Below are 19,876 nucleotides of genomic sequence, written 5' to 3'. Positions count from 1 at the left end.
GGTCTGGGCGTAATACTTCTCTCCATACCAGAAATAGTTATGGCCCAGACAGTAGTCTATACAGTCCAGGACAAAACACTTTTGGTGATCATCCAATAGGTCATCCCCATTCATAAAATGTTTTGCTGCTGTCAGGCCTATTGTTTTGGGAATGATTGTGTAAAGTGAAGTAATATCTTCTGTAACTAGGTACATATCTTCCGTGAAAATTTTTGGTTCATTCAATACCTTTAAGACATGTCCTGTGTCTTTCAAATATGATGGTACAGTGGGCACGTATTTTTGAAGAAATATATCTTCTGAGACCCTGCTAGCGATGGATTCAATTCCAGAAACTATTGGTCTCCCAGGGGGATTTTTAGGATCCTTGTGTATGTTCGGTAGATATTATATAACAGGTGTATTGAGGTATGCAATATTTAGGTAATTGTATTCTTTTTATTATTCAGAATTTCCTGTTTTAATCCTCTGTCTAGGAGCTTTTTCAGTTCTCTCTTATACTCAATAACTGGGTTTCCTTTTAGTACTTTATATACAGACGTGGACAAAATTGTTGGTACCCTTTGGTCAATGAAAGAAAAAGTCACAATGGTCACAGAAATAACTTTAATCTGACAAAAGTAATAATAAATTAAAATTCTATAAATGTTAACCAATGAAAGTCAGACATTGTTTTTCAACCATGCTTCAACAGAATTATGTAAAAAAATAAACTCATGAAACAGGCATGGACAAAAATGATGGTACCCCTAACTTAATATTTTGTTGCGCAACCTTTTGAGGCAATCACTGCAATCAAACGCTTCCTGTAACTGTCAATGAGACATCTGCACCTCTCAGCAGGTATTTTGGCCCACTCCTCATGAGCAAACTGCTCCAGTTGTGTCCGGTTTGAAGGGTGCCTTTTCCAGACTGCATGTTTCAGCTCCTTCCAAAGATGCTCAATAGGATTGAGGTCAGGGCTCATAGAAGGCCACTTTAGAATAGTCCAATTTTTTCCTCTTAGCCATTCTTGGGTGTTTTTAGCGGTGTGTTTTGGGTCATTGTCCTGTTGCAAGACCCATGACCTGCGACTGAGACCAAGCTTTCTGACACTGGCTAGTACATTTCTCTCTAGAATTCCTTGATAGTCTTGAGATTTCATTGTACCCTGCACAGATTCAAGACACCCTGTGCCAGACGCAGCAAAGCAGCCCCAGAACATAACAGAGCCTCCTCCATGTTTCACAGTAGGGACAGTGTTCTTTTCTTGATATGCTTCATTTTTTCGTCTGTGAACATACAGCTGATGTGCCTTGGCAAAAACTTCGATTTTTGTCTCATCTGTCCACAGGACATTCTCCCAGAAGCTTTGTGGCTTGTCAACATGTAGTTTGGCATATTCCAGTCTTGCTTTTTTATGATTCGTTTTCAACAATGGTGTCCTCCTTGGTCGTCTCCCATGTAGTCCACTTTGGCTCAAACAACGACGGATGGTGCGATCTGACACTGATGTTCCTTGAGCATGAAGTTCACCTTGAATCTCTTTAGAAGTCTTTCTAGGCTCTTTTGTTACCATTCGGATTATCCGTCTCTTAGATTTGTCATCAATTTTCCTCCTGCGGCCACGTCCAGGGAGGTTGGCTACAGTCCCATGGATCTTAAACTTATGAATAATATGTGCAACTGTACTCACAGGAACATCTAGTTGCTTGGAGATGGTCTTATAGCCTTTACCTTTAACATGCTTGTCTATAATTTTCTTTCTGATCTCTTGAGACAGCTCTTTCCTTTGCTTCCTCTGGTCCATGTCGAGTGTGGTACACACCATATCACCAAACAACACAGTGATTACCTGGAGCCATATATATAGGCCCAATGGCTGATTACAAGGTTGTAGACACCTGTGATGCTAATTAGTGGACACACCTTGAATTAACATGTCCCTTTGGTCACATTATGTTCTGTGTTTTCTAGGGGTACCATCATTTTTGTCCATGCCTGTTTCATGAGTTTATTTTTTTACATAATTCTGTTGAAGCATGGTTGAAAAACAATGTCTGACTTTCATTGGTTAACATTTATAGAATTTTAATTTATTATTACTTTTGTCAGATTAAAGTTATTTCTGTGACCATTGTGACTTTTTCTTTCATTGACCAAAGGGTACCAACAATTTTGTCCACGTCTGTATATATAGTGTGGTCACTCAGAATTTTTTGCATCCTCTGCTCATATTTATCCCTGTCGAATACCCCCCCCCCCCCCCACACCTTTATCGGCCAGTTTTATGACTATATTGTTATTTTTTTTATTAAGTTTCTCAGGGTCTCTCTTTCTTATTCAGATTCTTCTTCTTCCCTTCTTTATAATCTATCTCTTCTAACCCTTTTAACACACTCTTCCCCATTAGGGAGAATATTGTAAACCTCCGTGATTAAGCGCTATCCTTTTAATGAAATAATAAATAGGAATGTGGAGAGGGGAAAGTTATTTATTACTCTGTAGAAGCTTGAACCTAGATGAAGTAGAAGATTTTAATGGTGTTTTATTGATAGATAGTGAATAAACCAAGGATGATGTTATATGAGTTTTAAAGAAACAGAATGTATGTTTTGTGATGTTTTATATTAGTTTATGATTTAAATATGTGTCATTTGGCGGTATTAATGAATGGTACACAAGGCATTTAAAAAAATGTGAATGTATAAAAATCCAACTCCGCTAGAAGGGATGAATAATTAAAGTGGAACATGTGTTTTAGGGGTGGGGTAATAAATACCGCCCCAATGAAGGTAAAAATCATGACGCCCCAGACGAAGCTGATAGCGAAACCCGGGTCGGGCAGAAATATCAATTGTATATGCGATGTTGCAAGTGATGATCCTGTAAGTACAATAAAATACAGAGAAGTTTTATACTTGCGGGTTGCACTATATCTGTTTCCTTTTGAAGAGACAAAAAAGGTTTTTGCTGCCGGTCGGTTCAGTGACCGAAGAGGTCGGAATCCAGGGATTAAAAAGGAATGGCCTCTGGAAAAGCAACTGCTTGTGAACAATCCTCTATCTAAGAGACAGTTAGTGCGGACCCATACTTTTATGTGTACTGTTCAGACTTTATAGGGGGAAAGGACCTACTCCTGGTTTTGGGACTGCAGCTTTTAAAATATAATTTTTTTCAGAAACTGCACACAACTTTTTCTTTTATAATCTTACAGCCTGATGCAGCAAACGCTGCATCTCCCAATGACCTGTTCTCCTACTTTCTTTAAACAACTGTGGACAACCTTATTTCTAACTGTGGGTGCTCCACCTGCCTTGTGAGCTTTTGGTTGGAGACCTGCAGATATTTGGGTCAGATGAGTCCTGTTATCTGGTCACTTCTGTCATCATTCTAATTACTGATCTTTTCAGGTCATATAAAACCTTCCACACGACTTCTCCAACCGTCTGATGACTTCTACAATATTTGTTTCGCAGCTTGTGAATCCAGGTGAAGATCTGAACAATATTAATCCTACAGAGACATATGTGAGGGGTGATGAGCAGAGTACAGAGGACATTACTACAGATAACCGCCCAGGTGAGTAGTAACCAGTAAGTAAAGAGGTCTCACAGATTCTACTCCTTCACTGGATACTATAGTTTTATGTTACATTTTTAGGTTCTCTTTTCTGTCAGTTTTTTCAGCATTATATTCACTGATTCAGATGAAATTTAAATTAAATATGGATGTAAATGTGGTAGCATATAGGTGAGATATACATTTAGTATATGTATTGTAACCATTTATGTAGACACTGTTTTCCACTCTAAGCTTGGGACGCAATGTCCAATTTCACTTGCAGTGCAGAAGAGATCTCTACTACTGCTAGGACACACAATGTTGAACAGTGCTGACGTCTCTGCCTAGTTGCATAGCGATGTGCCAGAGTGATACAGTTCAATTCAAGCAGGGGCGATGCAAAAGCCTCCTGGGCCTGGTGTAAGAGTTCAGTTTGGGTCCCCCTTCCTTCAGTGCTGTGTGGCCAGAGGGCAGGGAATCGCATAACCTTTGTGCTGCTTGAGGCAAAAAATGAACCCTCCCCCACCTAACCTCTTCCCTCCAGCCAGAGGTGTAACTTTACTAGTATGCACTTTCTATAATACCAATGTCTTCTTATGTGGCACAAGGGTCTTTATGTTTCGCTTGATCTGCAACAAGTGGTGATAACTGGCACATCGATGAACAGATGGCAGCACTAGTGGCGTAGCTATCAAGGAAACAGGGGAAGCGACTGCTTCGGGGCCGAGCTCAGAAGGAGCCTCAGCAGTACTGAATGTTTTCATTAGATCTAGAGCTGTCTCTACTCACAGCTGCTACACTTTATAGAAGCAGATGCCACTTACAGCAGCAGCACTGGAGCTCCTCCCACTGAAGGTCCTTACTCAGTGAGGAGCAGATACAGTATAATTGCAATCTTCTCCTCCTCCTATGGCTGTTCTCAGGCTGGGATCCGCAGTACTGGCACACCACTTGCCAGTACTGTTTTCTGTTTTCTATTGGCTGGCAGCTTACTATGACATTAGCTGTCAGCCAATAGCAGAACTTTATGGGATCAAGCCCCACCCACCAGTGTGAAGCCACTGTAGAGCAGGCTGGCTGCTTCAGCACACAGAGCTCTAGAATGCCTGCCCCCCCATGTGTCCTGTTCTCTGACACCCCCCCCCCCCCCATAGTAGGTTACTGATTAACCCCTCCACTGCTGTCCCTGGATGGCACAGAGGGTTGATGGCACCTACTTCTTCAGGCTGCCTTTGAGGACCAGACATCAGCTGTGTACAGGAACCTGAGAAAAGAAGTCTGAACAGTAGGCTTTGAATGCTTGACTAGAAATGACAAGGAAAAAGAAGACCCAACAATCTGGAAAAAGAAAAACAGAAATAAATGATAACTAAAGTAGACTCTAGTGGCCCAAGCCACGCGTGCGAGTCTCCCAAAACAGTGTGTTGGGAGGTCACAGATGACCGAGCCAAGCGAGGAGGGCGTGGAGGCAAGCAGACCTGCCGGACCCTGCGGAAGACCATGGATGGCTGAGGCATGTGTGACGCGAGGAGGGAGACGCCAAGAGTGCGAGGTTGAACGAAAGAACTTCACCCAACCCCAAAAGGCGGAGGCCATGCGTGCGAGACTCTAATGGCGGAGGCCATGCGTGCGAGACGCTAATGGCGAGCGAGACTCTGGCGGCGAAATCGTGCGGAAATGTGTGCGAGATCCTGTTGTGACGGCATGAGACCACGAGACGACTGACAGAAAAGCCTCCCCCCTTTTATTTTATTTTATTTAATATATATACTATAGTATGTATTCCCCTGTTTTTTTGTTTTTTTTTTAACAAGTGAGAAACAACATTTTGAGATGCCCTGGGTGCAGTGAGGCGGAATACAGGAAGGTGGCAGTGGAGAGACACGGGCAGATGTCAGGTGATGATGAAAAGCATTGGGGAGGGGGGGTGCACGACAGGGGAAAAGAACTCCTGACAGAGGAGAAGAACTGGTGTTTGCAGAAGAGGGGGAGAGAAAAGACGCGGGAGGCAACTTGGAGTACGAACACCTGGGGGAGAGGAAGGGGACGGACCGTGATAGTGAGTGGCTGCGCTGACAGGCTCCCGGGCTGCGGGACAAACAGCCGGGGAGAGCCGCGGCGAGCCGCGGCCCGAGTGCCGCCGGGAACTGAGCCAAACCGTCCCCAGCATCTGAATTACTAATAACCAACAGAGCCCTGATGCGACCAGAATCTGGAGCCGAAAGGAAGCCACTCACCCGACTAGTAAGGTAGGAAGACCGGAAAAACGAGCACCTGCGGCGTACGTCTACGTAAAGCCCACGTCCGCACGAGGATCACATGTACTGATAGAAGGAGGGAGGTGGCTATGAATAGACCTCCGTCCCTCCCCCAAATGCAGGCTGAAATCAGCCTTAAAACTTATGTCTACCCTTAGACGTCTCTTCTCAAGGCTAAATAAATGTAATTCTTTTAATAATTTTTAATAACTAAGACTCTACATGCCCCTTATCAGTTTAGTCGTTCTTTTCCCAGCTGCACGGCATCCTTTCTATGGACTGGTGCCCAGAACTAAACTGCATATTCCAGATAAGGCTGCACCAACGCTTTGAGAAGTGGTAATATTTCATCCCTGCCCCGCGAGTCCATGCCTCGTTTAATGCATGACAATATCCTGGTAGCCTTGGAAGCAGTTCATTGACATTTTATGCTGTTATTTAATCTACCATCTACAAGGGCGCCCAAATCCTTCTCTATAAGTGACTCTCCCAGTGTTGCATCCCCTAGGACAGTGGTCCACAACCTTTTTTGCACTAAGGACCAGTTTCATGCAAGACAATTTTCCCAGGGACCGGAGGGGGGGGGGGGGGGGGTAGAGGGGGCATGGCTTCAGGGGCGGGGCTTAGGGGGTAGGCAGGGCTTAGGGGTGCTAGTCGGCGCTGACTGATTCATGCACATAACAAAACACAAGGTGCATATTAAAATATATAACATTATATAACGACTATATAAACTGACTAGAGTCTCAGCTGCACCTGGTCTCTGCTGCAGTGTACCGTATTTTTCACCCTATAAGACGCACCTAGGTTTTAGAGTAGAACAATAAGAAAAAAATATTTTTCATTACACCTCAGGTCATACCAGCAAAATCAGACCCCCAATGTTAATCAGACCTCAGATCAGACCCCCAATGCCTCAGATCAACTCCCCAACCTTTAGCCATCCATCAGCCCCTTATGTCAGCCATCAGCCATATTTTAGCCATCAGCCCTTATGTCAGCCCCCAGGGCAAATAAATAAAAATAAAAAAAACACTTACCTCTCCTGCTCTTGGTCACCATCGCGATCTTCTTCATCCTGCTGTCGGCTGTGTATCGCGGCGCACAGTGTGAGGTCACAGAGCGACCTCACGCTTTGCACAGCCCTGCACAGCCGATAGCCGAGCCGAGGACCAGGAAGCGGTAAGTACAGATCCTTCACCGCTTCCTGGTCCTGTACTAATGAAGCGCTTCCATAATGCAAGCTCTTCATTAGTACCGCATTAAAGACTGCCCTGATCGCCACAGCCCGGCAAACAATCTTCCAGGTCCTGGGCCGCGGCCCGACGGTTGGGGACCGCTGCCCTAGGACATATGATGCACTAAGATCATTACTACCAAGATGCAGATCTTTACATTTATCCACATTAAACCTCATTTGCTAAGTTGAAGCCCAATCACTCAGAGTGTTCAAGTCAGCTTGTAGTTTATGGAGATCTTCCTTAGACTGCACAGTACTACATAGTTTAGTGTCATCTGCAAAAATAGAAATTGCCATATTAATCCCATCCTTAATATCATGAATAAATAAATTAAATAATAGAGGACCCAGTACTGACCCTTGGGGTACACCACTTATAACCCGGGACCATTCTGAGTAGAAATCATTGATCACAACTCGTAGTAGTAGTAGTAGTAGTAGTAGTAGTAGTAGTAGTAGTAGTAGTCCGTCAGTAGTAGTAATCCGTCAGTAGTAGTAGTCCGTCAGTAGTAGTAGTAGTCCGTCAGTAGTAGTAGTCCGTCAGTAGTAGTAGTCCGTCAGTAGTAGTAGTCCGTCAGTAGTAGTAGTAGTAGTCCGTCAGTAGTAGTAGTAGTAGTAGTTCGTCAGTAGTAGTAGTAGTAGTAGTAGTCCGTCAGTAGTAGTAGTAGCAGCAGCAGTAGTAGTAGGCCATCAGTAGTAGTAGTAGTAGTAGTAGTAGTCCGTCAGTAGTAGTAGCAGCAGTAGTAGTAGGCCGTCAGTAGTAGTAGCAGCAAGTCACAGATCTCCCTCTCTTCCAGTAGGTGACATGGTATTAATGAGGAGGATAGCATTGTGGACTGGATGGCTCACTCATCTCAGTCACAGCAGGATGATGTTACTAGGGTTGAGCAAACCTGAACTGTAAAGTTTGGGTTCGTACCGAACTTTAGGATTTTTGGACCCGAACCCGAACATTTCCGTAAAAAAGTTCGGGTTCGGAGCATTCTTGGAGCTTTTTAAAAGGCTGCACAGCAGCCAATCAACAAGCGTCTTACTACTTGCCCCAAGAGGCCATCACAGCCATGCCTACTAATGGCATGGCTGTGATTGGCCAGAGCAGCATGTGACCCAGGCTCTATATAAGCTTGAGTCGCGTAGTGCTGCACGTCACTCTGCTATTACAAGTGTAGGGAGAGGATGCTGCTGGACTTGTGATTTCAGAGAGAGCATAGGAGAGAATCTAACTCAGCGATCTACAGACAAATAGTTGTGTGGGTGCAGGGCACTATGGTTTTACCCTGCCCTGAGGCTATTGACCAACAAATACTAACTTTTAGAATTCTGTTAGTTAGGTGGGTGCCAGCCATTTTATGCATGCTCAGTGCACCAGCACTGCATCTGAGCTTTTGGGATATTGCAAATCACTATTTTTTGGGGGCAAACTACAACATCTGGATTAGTCAGTGTGCAATTTAAGGTAGAAATACACCCATAATTTTTGGGGGTTTTAAAAACACACTTTTTTCCCAAAAAAACAGTATTTTCCAGATCTGCAAGTGTTAAATTCAAGTTTAATATATACAGGTTTCATATTCTGTTAGCAAAAAAAAAAAAAAAGACTTATTTGGCAATTTACAAAATCTGGATTAGACAGTGTGCAATTTAAAGTAGAAATACACCCATCATTTTCTGGGGTTTTAAAAACGCACTCTTGTGACAAAAAACACTATTTTCAGGCCTTGCAGCATCAGCACGTGTGAAATTACAGGCTTATATACTGCTGTCAAATTCAGCTTTGGGCACAAAAAATTTAGTTGGCAGCCTTTGATGCAGATGTCATTGTGAGATACCCCCCTAATACATTTGAGTTACATTCAGAGATTTTAAATGCCGCCATTTGGTGCACCAATATTGAATTCAGGCCTACACTGGTTCAGACCGTGTGAGATGCCCCCCTACATACAGGAGTTTGAATCAGGGATTTGAAATACAGCCATTTGAAATAGCCATTTGTGCAAAGGAATCTTTAATTGAGGCCTAGTCTGGTTCAGGCCGTGTGAGATACACCCTGTACATACTGTCGTTCTTGTCTATTAATAATTATTAACACCTATTCAGGGCAAGATCCTAAATTCAAAAAATATGAGGAGAGTGTCAAAAAGGGAGGTGGCCCAGGTCGTGGTGCTGCTGGTGGAGCTCCTGTTGCAGGGAGAGGACATGGTCGATCTGTGCCAGCTACACGCACAAATGAAACCCCTTCCGCGGGTGCTAGTAGGTGACAAAACCTGCAGCGGTTATTGGTCGGGCCTAATGCTGCTCTACGAATGGTGAGGCCTGAACAAGTACAGGCGATAGTAGATTGGGTTGCTGACAGTGGATCCAGTTCCTTCACATTGTCTCCCACCCAGTCTCCTGCTGAAAGACCACAGTTGGCACCTGCAGCCGATGTCCATCAGCCATTCACCTCACCCCCTTGCAAATCAGCCAAGTAGTCTGAGCCCCAAGTCATGCAGCAGTCTCTTCTGCTTTTTGATGACTGTTAGCAGGGTTTCCCAGGGCCATCCACCTAGCCCTGCCCCAGAAGTGGATAAGATTGAGTGCACCGATGCCCAACTACTTATGAGGAGGTGGAGGATGAGGAGGAGGAGATGCTGGAGGAGGAACCATGTTCACAGCAGGGTGGCACCCAGACTAGCTCACGGCGATCACTGGTGCGTGGTTGGGGGGATACAGGGGATACAGAGGACACAGAAGATACACCTCCCACAGAGGACAGCTTTTCGTTGCCTCTGGGCAGCCTGGCACACATGAGCGATTACATGCTGCAGTGTCTTCGCAACGACCGCCAAGTTGCCCACATTCTAACTTGTGCTGATTACTGGGTGGCCACGCTGCTGGATCCCTGTTACAAGGACAACAGACTGTCCTTTTAATTTCGTCACTGGAGCATGATCGTAAGATGCGCGAGTACAAGCGCATGCTGGTAGATGCGCTGCTGATGGCATTCCCAACTGACAGCGGGGGCACAGTGGAAGCACAAGGCAGAGGACGAGGAAGAGGTTGCCAACGCAGCTGGGGCACCGCCAGCACCTCAGAAGGCATGGTTAGCATGGCCAAAATGTGGAAAAGCTTTGTCAGCACGCCACAACAACCAGCACCACCAGCTGATATGGAACGTCTTAGCAGGAGGCAGCATTTCACCAACATGGTGGAGCAGTATGTATGCACATGCCTACACATACTGAATGACGGGTCTGCCCCCTTCAACTTCTGGGTCTCCAAATTGGGCATATTGCCTGAGCTTGCCCTTTACGCCTTGGAGGTGCTGGCCTGCCTTGCAGCCAGTTTATTGTCTGAACGTGTATTCAGCACGGCAGGGGGCGTCATTACAGACAAATGCAGCCGCCTGTCCACAGCCAATGTGGACAAGCTCACGTTCATTAAAATGAACCAGGCTTGGATCCCACAAGACTTGTCTGTACCTTGTCCAGAATACATTTATACCACCATCAAACATACATTCTTGTACTCAAGTCAAGTGCAATGATTCTCTTTTTTTTTTTTTTTTTTTTTTTTTTTGTCCCAATATTTTGGGGGCTACCTACCCCAATAAAAAAAAAAAAAAAAAAAACACGTTTGGCTACCTCCTCCATTGCTACCTCCACCTACAACACCACATTCACCGCCTCCTCAACCTCCGACTCCATATCCACCACCTTCTCTGAGTTGCAGGTTAATAATTTGTAATTTAATTTTATGTTCTTTCCCTATCCACATGTGTTTGTAGAGCAGTTGCCATGCTCTTAAGCACATTTTGCTGCCTTTTACATCCCTCTAGCCTTTTCAAGGACTATTTTATAGAGCCATTTTAATGCAAAAAAGTGCCAATTTTAGTGCCCTAAATTGAAAAAAATATATTATTTTCAATTGTCGGGTGACATTTTACCATTTTTGGCATATACAAACCCCTGCTGTGCCTGGGTGACAGGGGCCTTAATCTCTCAATCTTCTGTTCTATTGCTGGGTGACATGAAGCTAGTTTTGCCGTGAATGAACCCCTGCTGTACCTGGGTGACAGGGGCCTAAATCTCTCAAAATCCTCTGCTCTATTCATGGGTGACATGAACCCCCTTTTGCCGTGAATGAACCCCTGCTCTGCATTGCTGACAGGGAACAAAATTTAGTGAAAATATCTGTTACTGATCAGAAGATGCGTGACTACAAGCGCACGCTGCTGATGGCATTCCCACCTGACAGCGGGGGCACAGTGGAAGCACAAGGCGTAGGCAGAGGAGGAGGAAGAGGTCGCCAACGCAGCTGGGGCACCGCCAGCACCTGAGAAGGCAGGGTTAGCATGGCCAAAATGTGGAAAAGCTTTGTCAGCATTGGAGGTGTTGACCTGCCCTGCAGCCTCGCAGCCAGTGTATACTGTGAACGTGTGTTTAGCATGGCAGAGAGCATTATCACAGGCCGCAGCCAATGTGGACAAGCTTACGTTTATTAAAATGAACCAGGCATGGATCCCACAGGACTTGTCCGTACCTTGTGCAGAATAGACATTTATACCAGCCTCAACCATCCATTCTTGTACTCAAGTGCACTTATTCTTTGTTTTATTTTGTTATTTGCCCCAATATTTTGGGGAATACCCCAATTTAAAAATAAAAAATAACACAAATCAGTGTTGGCTACCTATTCCTCCCTCACTGCCGCTTCCACCTACACCTCCACATCCACCCATCTACCACCTCCTCAACCTCCTACTCTTAGATCCAGATTGTTATTTTTAAATTTTCTGTATTTTGTTATTTTAAGTAATTTCCCTATCCACATTTGTTTGCAGAACAGTTGCCATGTTCTTAAGCACATTTTGATGCCTTTTGCAGCCCTCTAGCTCTTTCCAGGACTATTTTAGAGCCATTTTAGTGCCCAAAAGTTTGGGTCCCAATTGAACTTTTTTTTTCAAGTTCGGCCGAACTCGTCGAACCCGAACATCCAGGTGTCCGCTCAACTCTAGTTGTTACCTCTTAGTCTGATACTGTGCCTTTGAACCAGAGTTCAGCGCATTTTCCTTTGTTCCTCCTTCATAAAGCCCCATCAAAGCTTTTTCTTTGCATCAACTCTGTCTGCACTGCCCCCTCCTAGTGGAATGACTTATTTTTTTTCCCCTAAGAAGAGCTAAGAACACCCTGTGGAAGACTCTGAAGGTGAGTTGTTTGAGAACAGTTAACTTTTTGACTGCCAGGAGTGGCGGGATTGTGCCCATGATCATGAATGTGCTTTGGATATCACCCAGGAGCCAAATTGGGTTGTTGAGGAGGAAATGTCATCAAAGGAGAATGATGGTAGTTGTGGCACGCGCAGCACTATAAAGTGCCTTTTGCACTGTGGCATTAGAAGAATTTTTATATCTCTTACTTTTAGTCTAACCAGACTGTCTATTACTCTGTAATTCCTCTAGCTTCGTTCTATGGAAACAGTAGGTTTAAAGAGCACACCAAATGCTTGAAATAACTTATTTATTAACTTCAACTTTTCTTCATATAACACTGCTGCCTCCACAGCAGATAGTCCATGTACAAAACACGTGTTGAAAAGGTATCACAAAATGGAGGTATGCATAAGATGGTGGTTCAACTGTTCAATCTTGTCATTCAACATAAGATGGTGGATATATTTCTCTCTTGAGTATCTGTACTCTCACTTTAAGTTATTTAAGCACTTTATGATCTCTCTGAGAGGTATATCTGAGGTCTAACTAATAGTTCTACTTGCTGAATTTGGTCGCAATTTGCAGTATGCAGTTAGCAGTAACTATTTGCAGATTGGTTAAGTATGATCTGGTATGGTTGTATGCAATTTGGATTGCAATATTGAATTTGGATTGTGAACTTTGCAGTTTGCAATTGGTGGAACTGTAAGTAAACACACAACTGGTTCAGTATATAGTTCTAATCACTATATTAACAGTAGGAACATTATATAACTGTTTTAAATACCTATTTTGGCCTCTCTGCTTCCATGAAACACAACTCTTAGTGAAGTGAATGTCTGTTCAGCTTCTCTCTCTGGTGAATAATAATTCCAGCAGCTCCTGCTAGGGAAATTTCCCACACAAGCTGTGTGTGAAAGCTGGCTGTAATTGGTCAAAACTCCTGGGGTATGTGAGGCTAGCTAGGATTGGTCAAGTCTCCTGCCCAGCAACAACAGTTTTAAGGTTATTGGCAGGTCTAGCTGTAGAAACATATAAGCTATGTTAACAACCTAGGACAGGTATTAGCTGGCCAGCTACAGTAGTAGCGGCAACAACTGCCAGTACTAGATGGCCATTAAAACGACCATACTGCCGGAAAATGGATGGGAAAATTGTATTTTCTACCCGCCTGTCAATGAAGACTTCGGGATATCCTGACCCAAGTGAATAACTCTGCATATTATCAATAGGAATTATATCTAAAGAAGAAAAAAAACATGTTGAGGAGCTCCGCAATGGTCAGTGATGGCTTATTGTGATTTCTGCTGTTCATTCTACTCTCCTTCCTCCGTCAGAGTCTAGCTGCTGTGTCTGTGATCCATTATAGTTCAGGCCTCATTCCCCGGCCTGCATTCTTCCCATGAGCAGGTGTAATTGTTACGGCTGTGTCATGGTCTGGTGGTAGTGGACCGTGACACTTTAGCCGTGCATGCTTGTTGCCCGTGGCAACGTGTAGTTTGTATCATGTTGGGACAATTTCCCTTTAAGTCTGGTTCCCTTCTCATTTCTGGTGTGTATGGGGGTTAAAGATCCTGACATTGTGAACTAAGTATACAGATATGGAGAGCGGCGCCCGGGGATCTCACTGCACTTACTATTATCCCTGGGCGCCGCTCCGTTCTCCCGCTATGCCCTCCGGTATCTTCAGTCACTAAGTTATGGTAGGCGGAGATTTCGGTCACTAAGTTATGGTAGGCGGAGTCGGCCCTTGTTCTGCTGTAGCGCTGGCCAATCACAGCGCAGAGCTCACAACCTGAGAGAAAATAACCTTCCAGGCTGTGAGCTCTGGGCTGCGATTGGCCGGCATGTATGCAAGTCGTACCCTATTTGTTGTGCCTCTGGGGAGGGGGCTCCAGGGTTCCCCAGAGGCAGAATGGCTTCCCGACACCTTATCTCTGGAAGTGGGTCTCAGGGTTCCCCATAGGGGGAACCACAAGTCAGTGTGCAGCTCTGCCGGGGGCCGCCATGCATCCTGTCCGCATGGGGGTCCGGTTGCCGTTGTCGCTGCAGGTAAGTGCATGTTGTCTGTTGGCTCTTGCCTGCTGACCAAGCAGATGTGCACTGTCTCTCCTTTTCCTGCAACTAGGCCGGTGGAGACTCCAGTTCATCCGTGTCGTGGATGAACATGTCTCTTATTCCTGACTCCTATTTTAGGGATCTCTAGGGTTAGTAGGGCCCGAGGTTCCGGAGTATGAGCCCCCCTACCATTGAGGCCGGCTCATACAGTTAGGAGGTCAGGGATAGGATGAGGGTGGCGTTAGGAGGTGACCTGCTCCCCTTTTCCCGGTTCCTGGCCTAGTTGCTCTTCCCGCCGGTTCGACATTGTACGGTGGGGGAGTTTCCTTCACTCCCCACCGTGACAGTAATACAGAGATATCATTGCAACTGCTGGGCTAAGTGGGAGAGCGTATTGGCCAGAGATAATCCATCGGCCTGTGCGCTTTACTCGGCTCAGCAGTAGGGATGATGTTATCACATTATGCCTGCTACTGGGAAGATGATGATGTGCTCCATTAATCAGAAATGGGGCTAAATATTACTTTTTTGTATTTTATTCACACTACATGGGCTTCATTACTTTAGGAGGGAAAAAAAGGGGCTTAAAGGCTATGTACATCTTTGGGGACATTTAAAAAAAAAATTATTGCCTTGTACTCCTTTTTGAGATAAAAATAATTTTTCCAATTGGTCTTTATTAAACATATGGAATCCTTTTTTCTGTACAGAGCTGACATGCTGTGGTGGCAGCCTGTGGATTTTCTCTCTAATCCGTCATTTAGGGATCAGACGGGCTCCTTATCTCTGCTCTCAGCCCTTAAAAATAATCATTATAGCTCAGTTCTTATCTTGCTGATAAGAATGTGGCTTAAATAAATGTTTATAACCGCTCAGTAGTTTAGAGATAACGGTTATTAGATGACAAGCACAAAGTGAAAGCAAAAGTACCAGTCAAACATTCAACCCTTTGTGACAGAACAGCTCAAAATTTTTAATAAAGGCCAATTGAAAAAATGATTTTCAGCCAAAAATGAAAAACATGCAATCATAAAAAAATTGTCTCCGAAAGTTTACATAGCCTTAAACTACTGTATATGGCCACTAAGAGGAAGCATGATTGTAAGGTGGGCACTAGGCAGGCATAACTATTGTGTGGGGACACAAAGGCAGCATAACTATTGTGTAAAGGCACTAAGGGTGCATTACTACTGTGTGTGGGCACTTAGTGAGCATCAGTACTGTGAAGAGGGCACTAAGGGGGAATTCTACTGTGAAAGGGACACTGAGGGAGATAACTATTATGTGGGGAACTAAGAGGATGTTCAGCACCTCATGTCCAGCGCTAGCAATTTATTTCCATAATTTTTAAATTACTAATTGGATGGGAGTTGCAGGGAAGTTGCTCAAGGTGGGAGACAACCTTTTCTAGTTAAGCCCTAGGGTCTTCTATTAGATTGTGATCTGTTTGGCCACCACTGTTTTAGTAAATTGATGTTTCAATTTAGTGCCAAGCCTTGTTCTTTCTATGGAGTTTTTTTTTTTACAGAAATGTTATAAAATTTCAACAAAACTTTGGGGGTATATTATTCATCAATAATATCTTTTTATTCTTGGCAGATGACTGTACCAGGAACTTAAATAAACATCTCATATCTTCATATTTTGAAGTAGCTGATCATGGTATCACACAAGATACATATGAAGAGCATATCCAATATCCAAGATATATCTTCATCCATTCACAGCAAAAATGTATCACTTGATCCTTTTAAACAGGTCCAATCTTCTGATTCATCACAGACTGTAACACAAAATAAAAGTCAAGGAAGAAGTGTCAAACATCAAACAGCTCACATGAAAAAGGAGCCATTTTCATGTTCAGAATGTGGGAAATGTTTTATCCATAAATCACAACTTGTTATACATCAGAGAACTCACACAGGGGAGAGACCATATTCATGTTCAGAATGTGGAAAATGTTTTAACCGTAAATCAGCCTTTGTTATACATCAGAGAATTCACACAGGGGAGAAGCCATTTTCATGTTCAGAATGCGGAAAATGTTTTAACCAGAAATCAGTTCTTATTATTCATCAGAGAATTCACACAGGGGAGAAGCCATTTTCATGTTTAGAATGTGGGAAATGTTTTAAGCAGACATCAGCTCTTGTTGTACATCAGAGAATTCACACAGGGGAGAAGCCATATTCATGTTCAGAATGTGGAAAGTGTTTTAGACTGAAATCAGATTTCATTGTACATCAGAGAATTCACACAGGGGATAAGCCATTTTCTTGTTCAGAATGTGGGGAATGTTTTTACTGCAATTCATCTTTTGTTAAACATCAGAGAATTCACACAGGGGAAAAGCCATTTTCTTGTTTAGAATGTGGGAAATGTTTTAACCAGAAATCAGCTGTGGTTGTACATCAGAGAATTCACACAGGAGAGAAGCCATTTTCATGTTCAGAATGTGAGAAATGTTTTAAGCATAAATCAGCTCTTCTTAGACATCAGAGAATTCACACAGGAGAGAAGCCATTTTCATGTTCAGAATGTGAGAAATGTTTTAAGCATAAATCAGCTCTTCTTAGACATGAGAGAATTCACACAGGAGAGAAGCCAATTTCATGTTCAGAATGTGAGAAATGTTTTAACCAGAAATCAGATCTTCTTAGACATGAGAGAATTCACACAGGGGAGAAGCCATTTTCATGTTTAGAATGTGAGAAATGTTTTAAGCAGACATCAGCTCTGGTTACACATAAAAAAACTCACGATAAAAGAAGACATCTTCATGCTTAGCTTGTTAGTGACCGCCCTTACGTGTTTTTATGGTTGTCAATACCTGGCTTTATTCCAAAACATACTCCATTTTACAGAGAGGTAAAATATCAACTTGCTTTGAGCAATGATCAGGGCCACTGTAAAGGTCCCCAAACACATATTGTCTCCTGTATTGAATGAATACCGATCAACTGACAGATCCATTTAACCTCCTCAGGTCCGCCGCACACAGGGTTGCGTCTTTGCGGCGGCCCTGCAATTCCTCCTGGACGCGCCGGCGCGTCATCTCGCGAGACGTGAGATTTCGGTCAGAGCCGGCCCGCGCATGCGCATCGCGAGCCGACAAAAGTTAAAGGACAATTTCGGCATCAGCCTGCCAGCCAATGATCGTCGCTGGCAGGCTGATGATTTTCAAAGATTTGAATCGGAAGCCATCTAACACATTATATTTATAAATATAATGTGTTAAATGGCTGCTGTGCTCCTCTGCTGGTTCTTTTTGTCGGTTGGTTCCAGCAGAGGAGCACAGTTCACAGTGAGTACACGCCAACAGTACACTTAGCCCCAGATCACCCCCCATCACCCCAATTAACCCCTTGATCACTCCCTTGATCGCCCCTGTCAATCACCTTGTGAAAGGGAAAAAAGTGATCAGTGTAAACTGTCACTTTTTATTTCACTGGTATTGACTGATAGTTTTAGGATAGTTTAGGCCCCTTGGTTAGGTAGTTGGCGATTGTTTAGCGCCCAGCCCACCGCACCGCACCGCACCGCAGTCACTGATTCGCTGATTAGCGTATCGCTAATCAGCATTTGTACTGTTATAGTATCTGTAAGTGATCAGAACTGATCACAGTCAGATCTATAATAGTATTAGTGTCACCTTAGCTCGCCCTCCACCCAAAACGCAGTGTTTGCCCGATCAGGCCTGATCGGTTGCCCACACGTGCATTCACCCACGCCCGCCCCGCCGCAGTGACAACATTTTAATTAATTTTTTTATCACTGCACAATCACTGTACAAGCGCTGCGGCAAAAAAAAAATCAGTTTTGATATTTTTATCAATCGCAGCGGCCTCCGGTACTTCACTAGCCTCCCATTTGTAAGACAGGCTTGCTTTTTTTTCTTGGGTAGTCTCAGGGAATACCCCCTAAATTTAGTAGTCCAAATGGCAAATAGGGGTATTCTTCTGAAGAGGCCTACAGGCTTCTGACCCAGTCGGATGAGGAATGGGAACCCTCATCTGACGAATCCAGGGAGTCAGAATATGAACCTGTAGAAAGCAGTGGCAGTCTGACCCAAAGTTCAGACGAGGAGGTTGAGGTCCCTGATACCACCAGGCGTACCCGGCCCCGTGTTGCTAGACCACAGGTTGCGCAGGATCCGCTTCAAGGGCAGAAGAGTGGGGCTGGCGCTGTCGGATTACGTGGTGAGGCATACACCAGCAGCGCAGCCCATCCTGGACCTAGCACCAGCACTGCCGTAGAACATAGTGAAGTGGAGAGCACCAGAAGGGCAGTTGAAGCTGGTACGGTGGCACGTGCAGTAGTTCCCTTGTCGCAGCCACCGCACAGACAGGCCCGTAGAGTCCCTGAGGTGTTGGCAAACCCTAATTGGCAGCCCCCAACTTCAGCCGCACCAGTAGTTCCCCCTTTCACCGCCCAGTCGGGAGTTCGCGTTGAGACAGCTCAGATCGGTTCGGCACTGTTTTTTTTTGTTTTTTGTTTTTTAGCTGTTCTTGACTGCAGAGCTGTTGGACTTAGCTGTGGCAGAAACAAATCGATATGCCACTTAATTTATAGCCGCCAACCCGGGAAGCTTTTATGCCCAGTCTTTCCGGTTGAAACCCATCCAAGTTTCCGAAATTAAAACTTTTCTGGGACTTCTCCTCAACATGGGCCTAACAAAAAAAGCATGAATTACGGTCCTATTGGTCCATGAACCCAATTCATCACATGCCCATGTTCTCTGCTGCCATGTCCAGGACATGATTTGAGACCATCCTGCGTTTCCTGCGCTTTAGTGACAATAGCACCTCCCGTCCCAGAGGCCACCCAGCTTTTGACCGGCTCCACAAAAGTCGGCCCCTCATAGACCACTTTAACACCAAATTTGCAGATTTGTATACCCCTGAGCAAAACAAGTCCCTTATACATTTTACTGGGCGCCTTGGCTTCAAACAATACATCCCAAGCAAGCGCGCCCGGTATGGGGTCAAATTGTATAAGCTCTGTGAAAGGGCCACAGGCTATACCCACAAATTTCAGGTCTATGAGGGTAAAGATCAGACCCTGGAGCCGGTCTGTTGTCCCTGACTACCTGGGGAGCAGTGGGAAGACAGTCTGGGACTTGGTGTCACCCTTATTTGGCAAGGGGTACCATCTTTAGGTGGACAACACAAGGGTGCCCCTCTTCAGGCATTTGTTCCTAGAACAGATTGGCTGCTGTGGCACCGTGCGACCTAGTCGCAGGGGCTTCCCCCAACGGCTCGTTACCACCCGTCTTGCAAGGGGGGAGAGGGCTGCCTTGTGTAACCAAGAACTGCTCGCGGTGAAATGGAGAGACAAGCCTGACGTTTATATGCTCTCCTCCATTCACGCAGACACAACAATCCAAATTGAACGAGCAACCAGTGTCATTGAACAGCCCCTCTGTGTCCACGACTATAATTCGCTCATGGGAGGGGTGGACTTCAATGACCAGATGTTGGCTCCCTATTTACTTTCCCGCAGAACCAGACGCTGGTATAAGAAGGTGTCTGTATATTTGATTCAATTGGCTGTATATAATAGTTTTGTTCTCTACAGTAAGGCTGG

At 44.6% G+C, this 19,876-nt stretch overlaps 1 protein-coding gene across 1 annotated transcript in view; it reads left to right on the top strand.

The window, feature by feature from the left end:
* LOC122942503 overlaps positions 1–16,249 on the top strand; it is a 40,338-nt gene extending 24,089 nt beyond the window's left edge. Inside the window, exons 3-4 of the mRNA XM_044300168.1 lie at positions 3,459–3,561; positions 15,890–16,249. Coding sequence (XP_044156103.1) covers positions 3,459–3,561; positions 15,890–16,035 — 249 coding nt within the window. The 3' untranslated portion in view covers positions 16,036–16,249. The remainder of the gene's footprint in view (positions 1–3,458; positions 3,562–15,889) is intronic.
* The last annotated feature ends 3,627 nt before the right edge of the window (positions 16,250–19,876 follow it).

The sequence above is a fragment of the Bufo gargarizans genome, chromosome 6, assembly GCF_014858855.1.
Source record: "Bufo gargarizans isolate SCDJY-AF-19 chromosome 6, ASM1485885v1, whole genome shotgun sequence".
Classification (NCBI taxonomy): Eukaryota; Metazoa; Chordata; class Amphibia; order Anura; family Bufonidae; genus Bufo; species Bufo gargarizans.
This window is presented reverse-complemented; position numbering and strand designations above follow the sequence as displayed.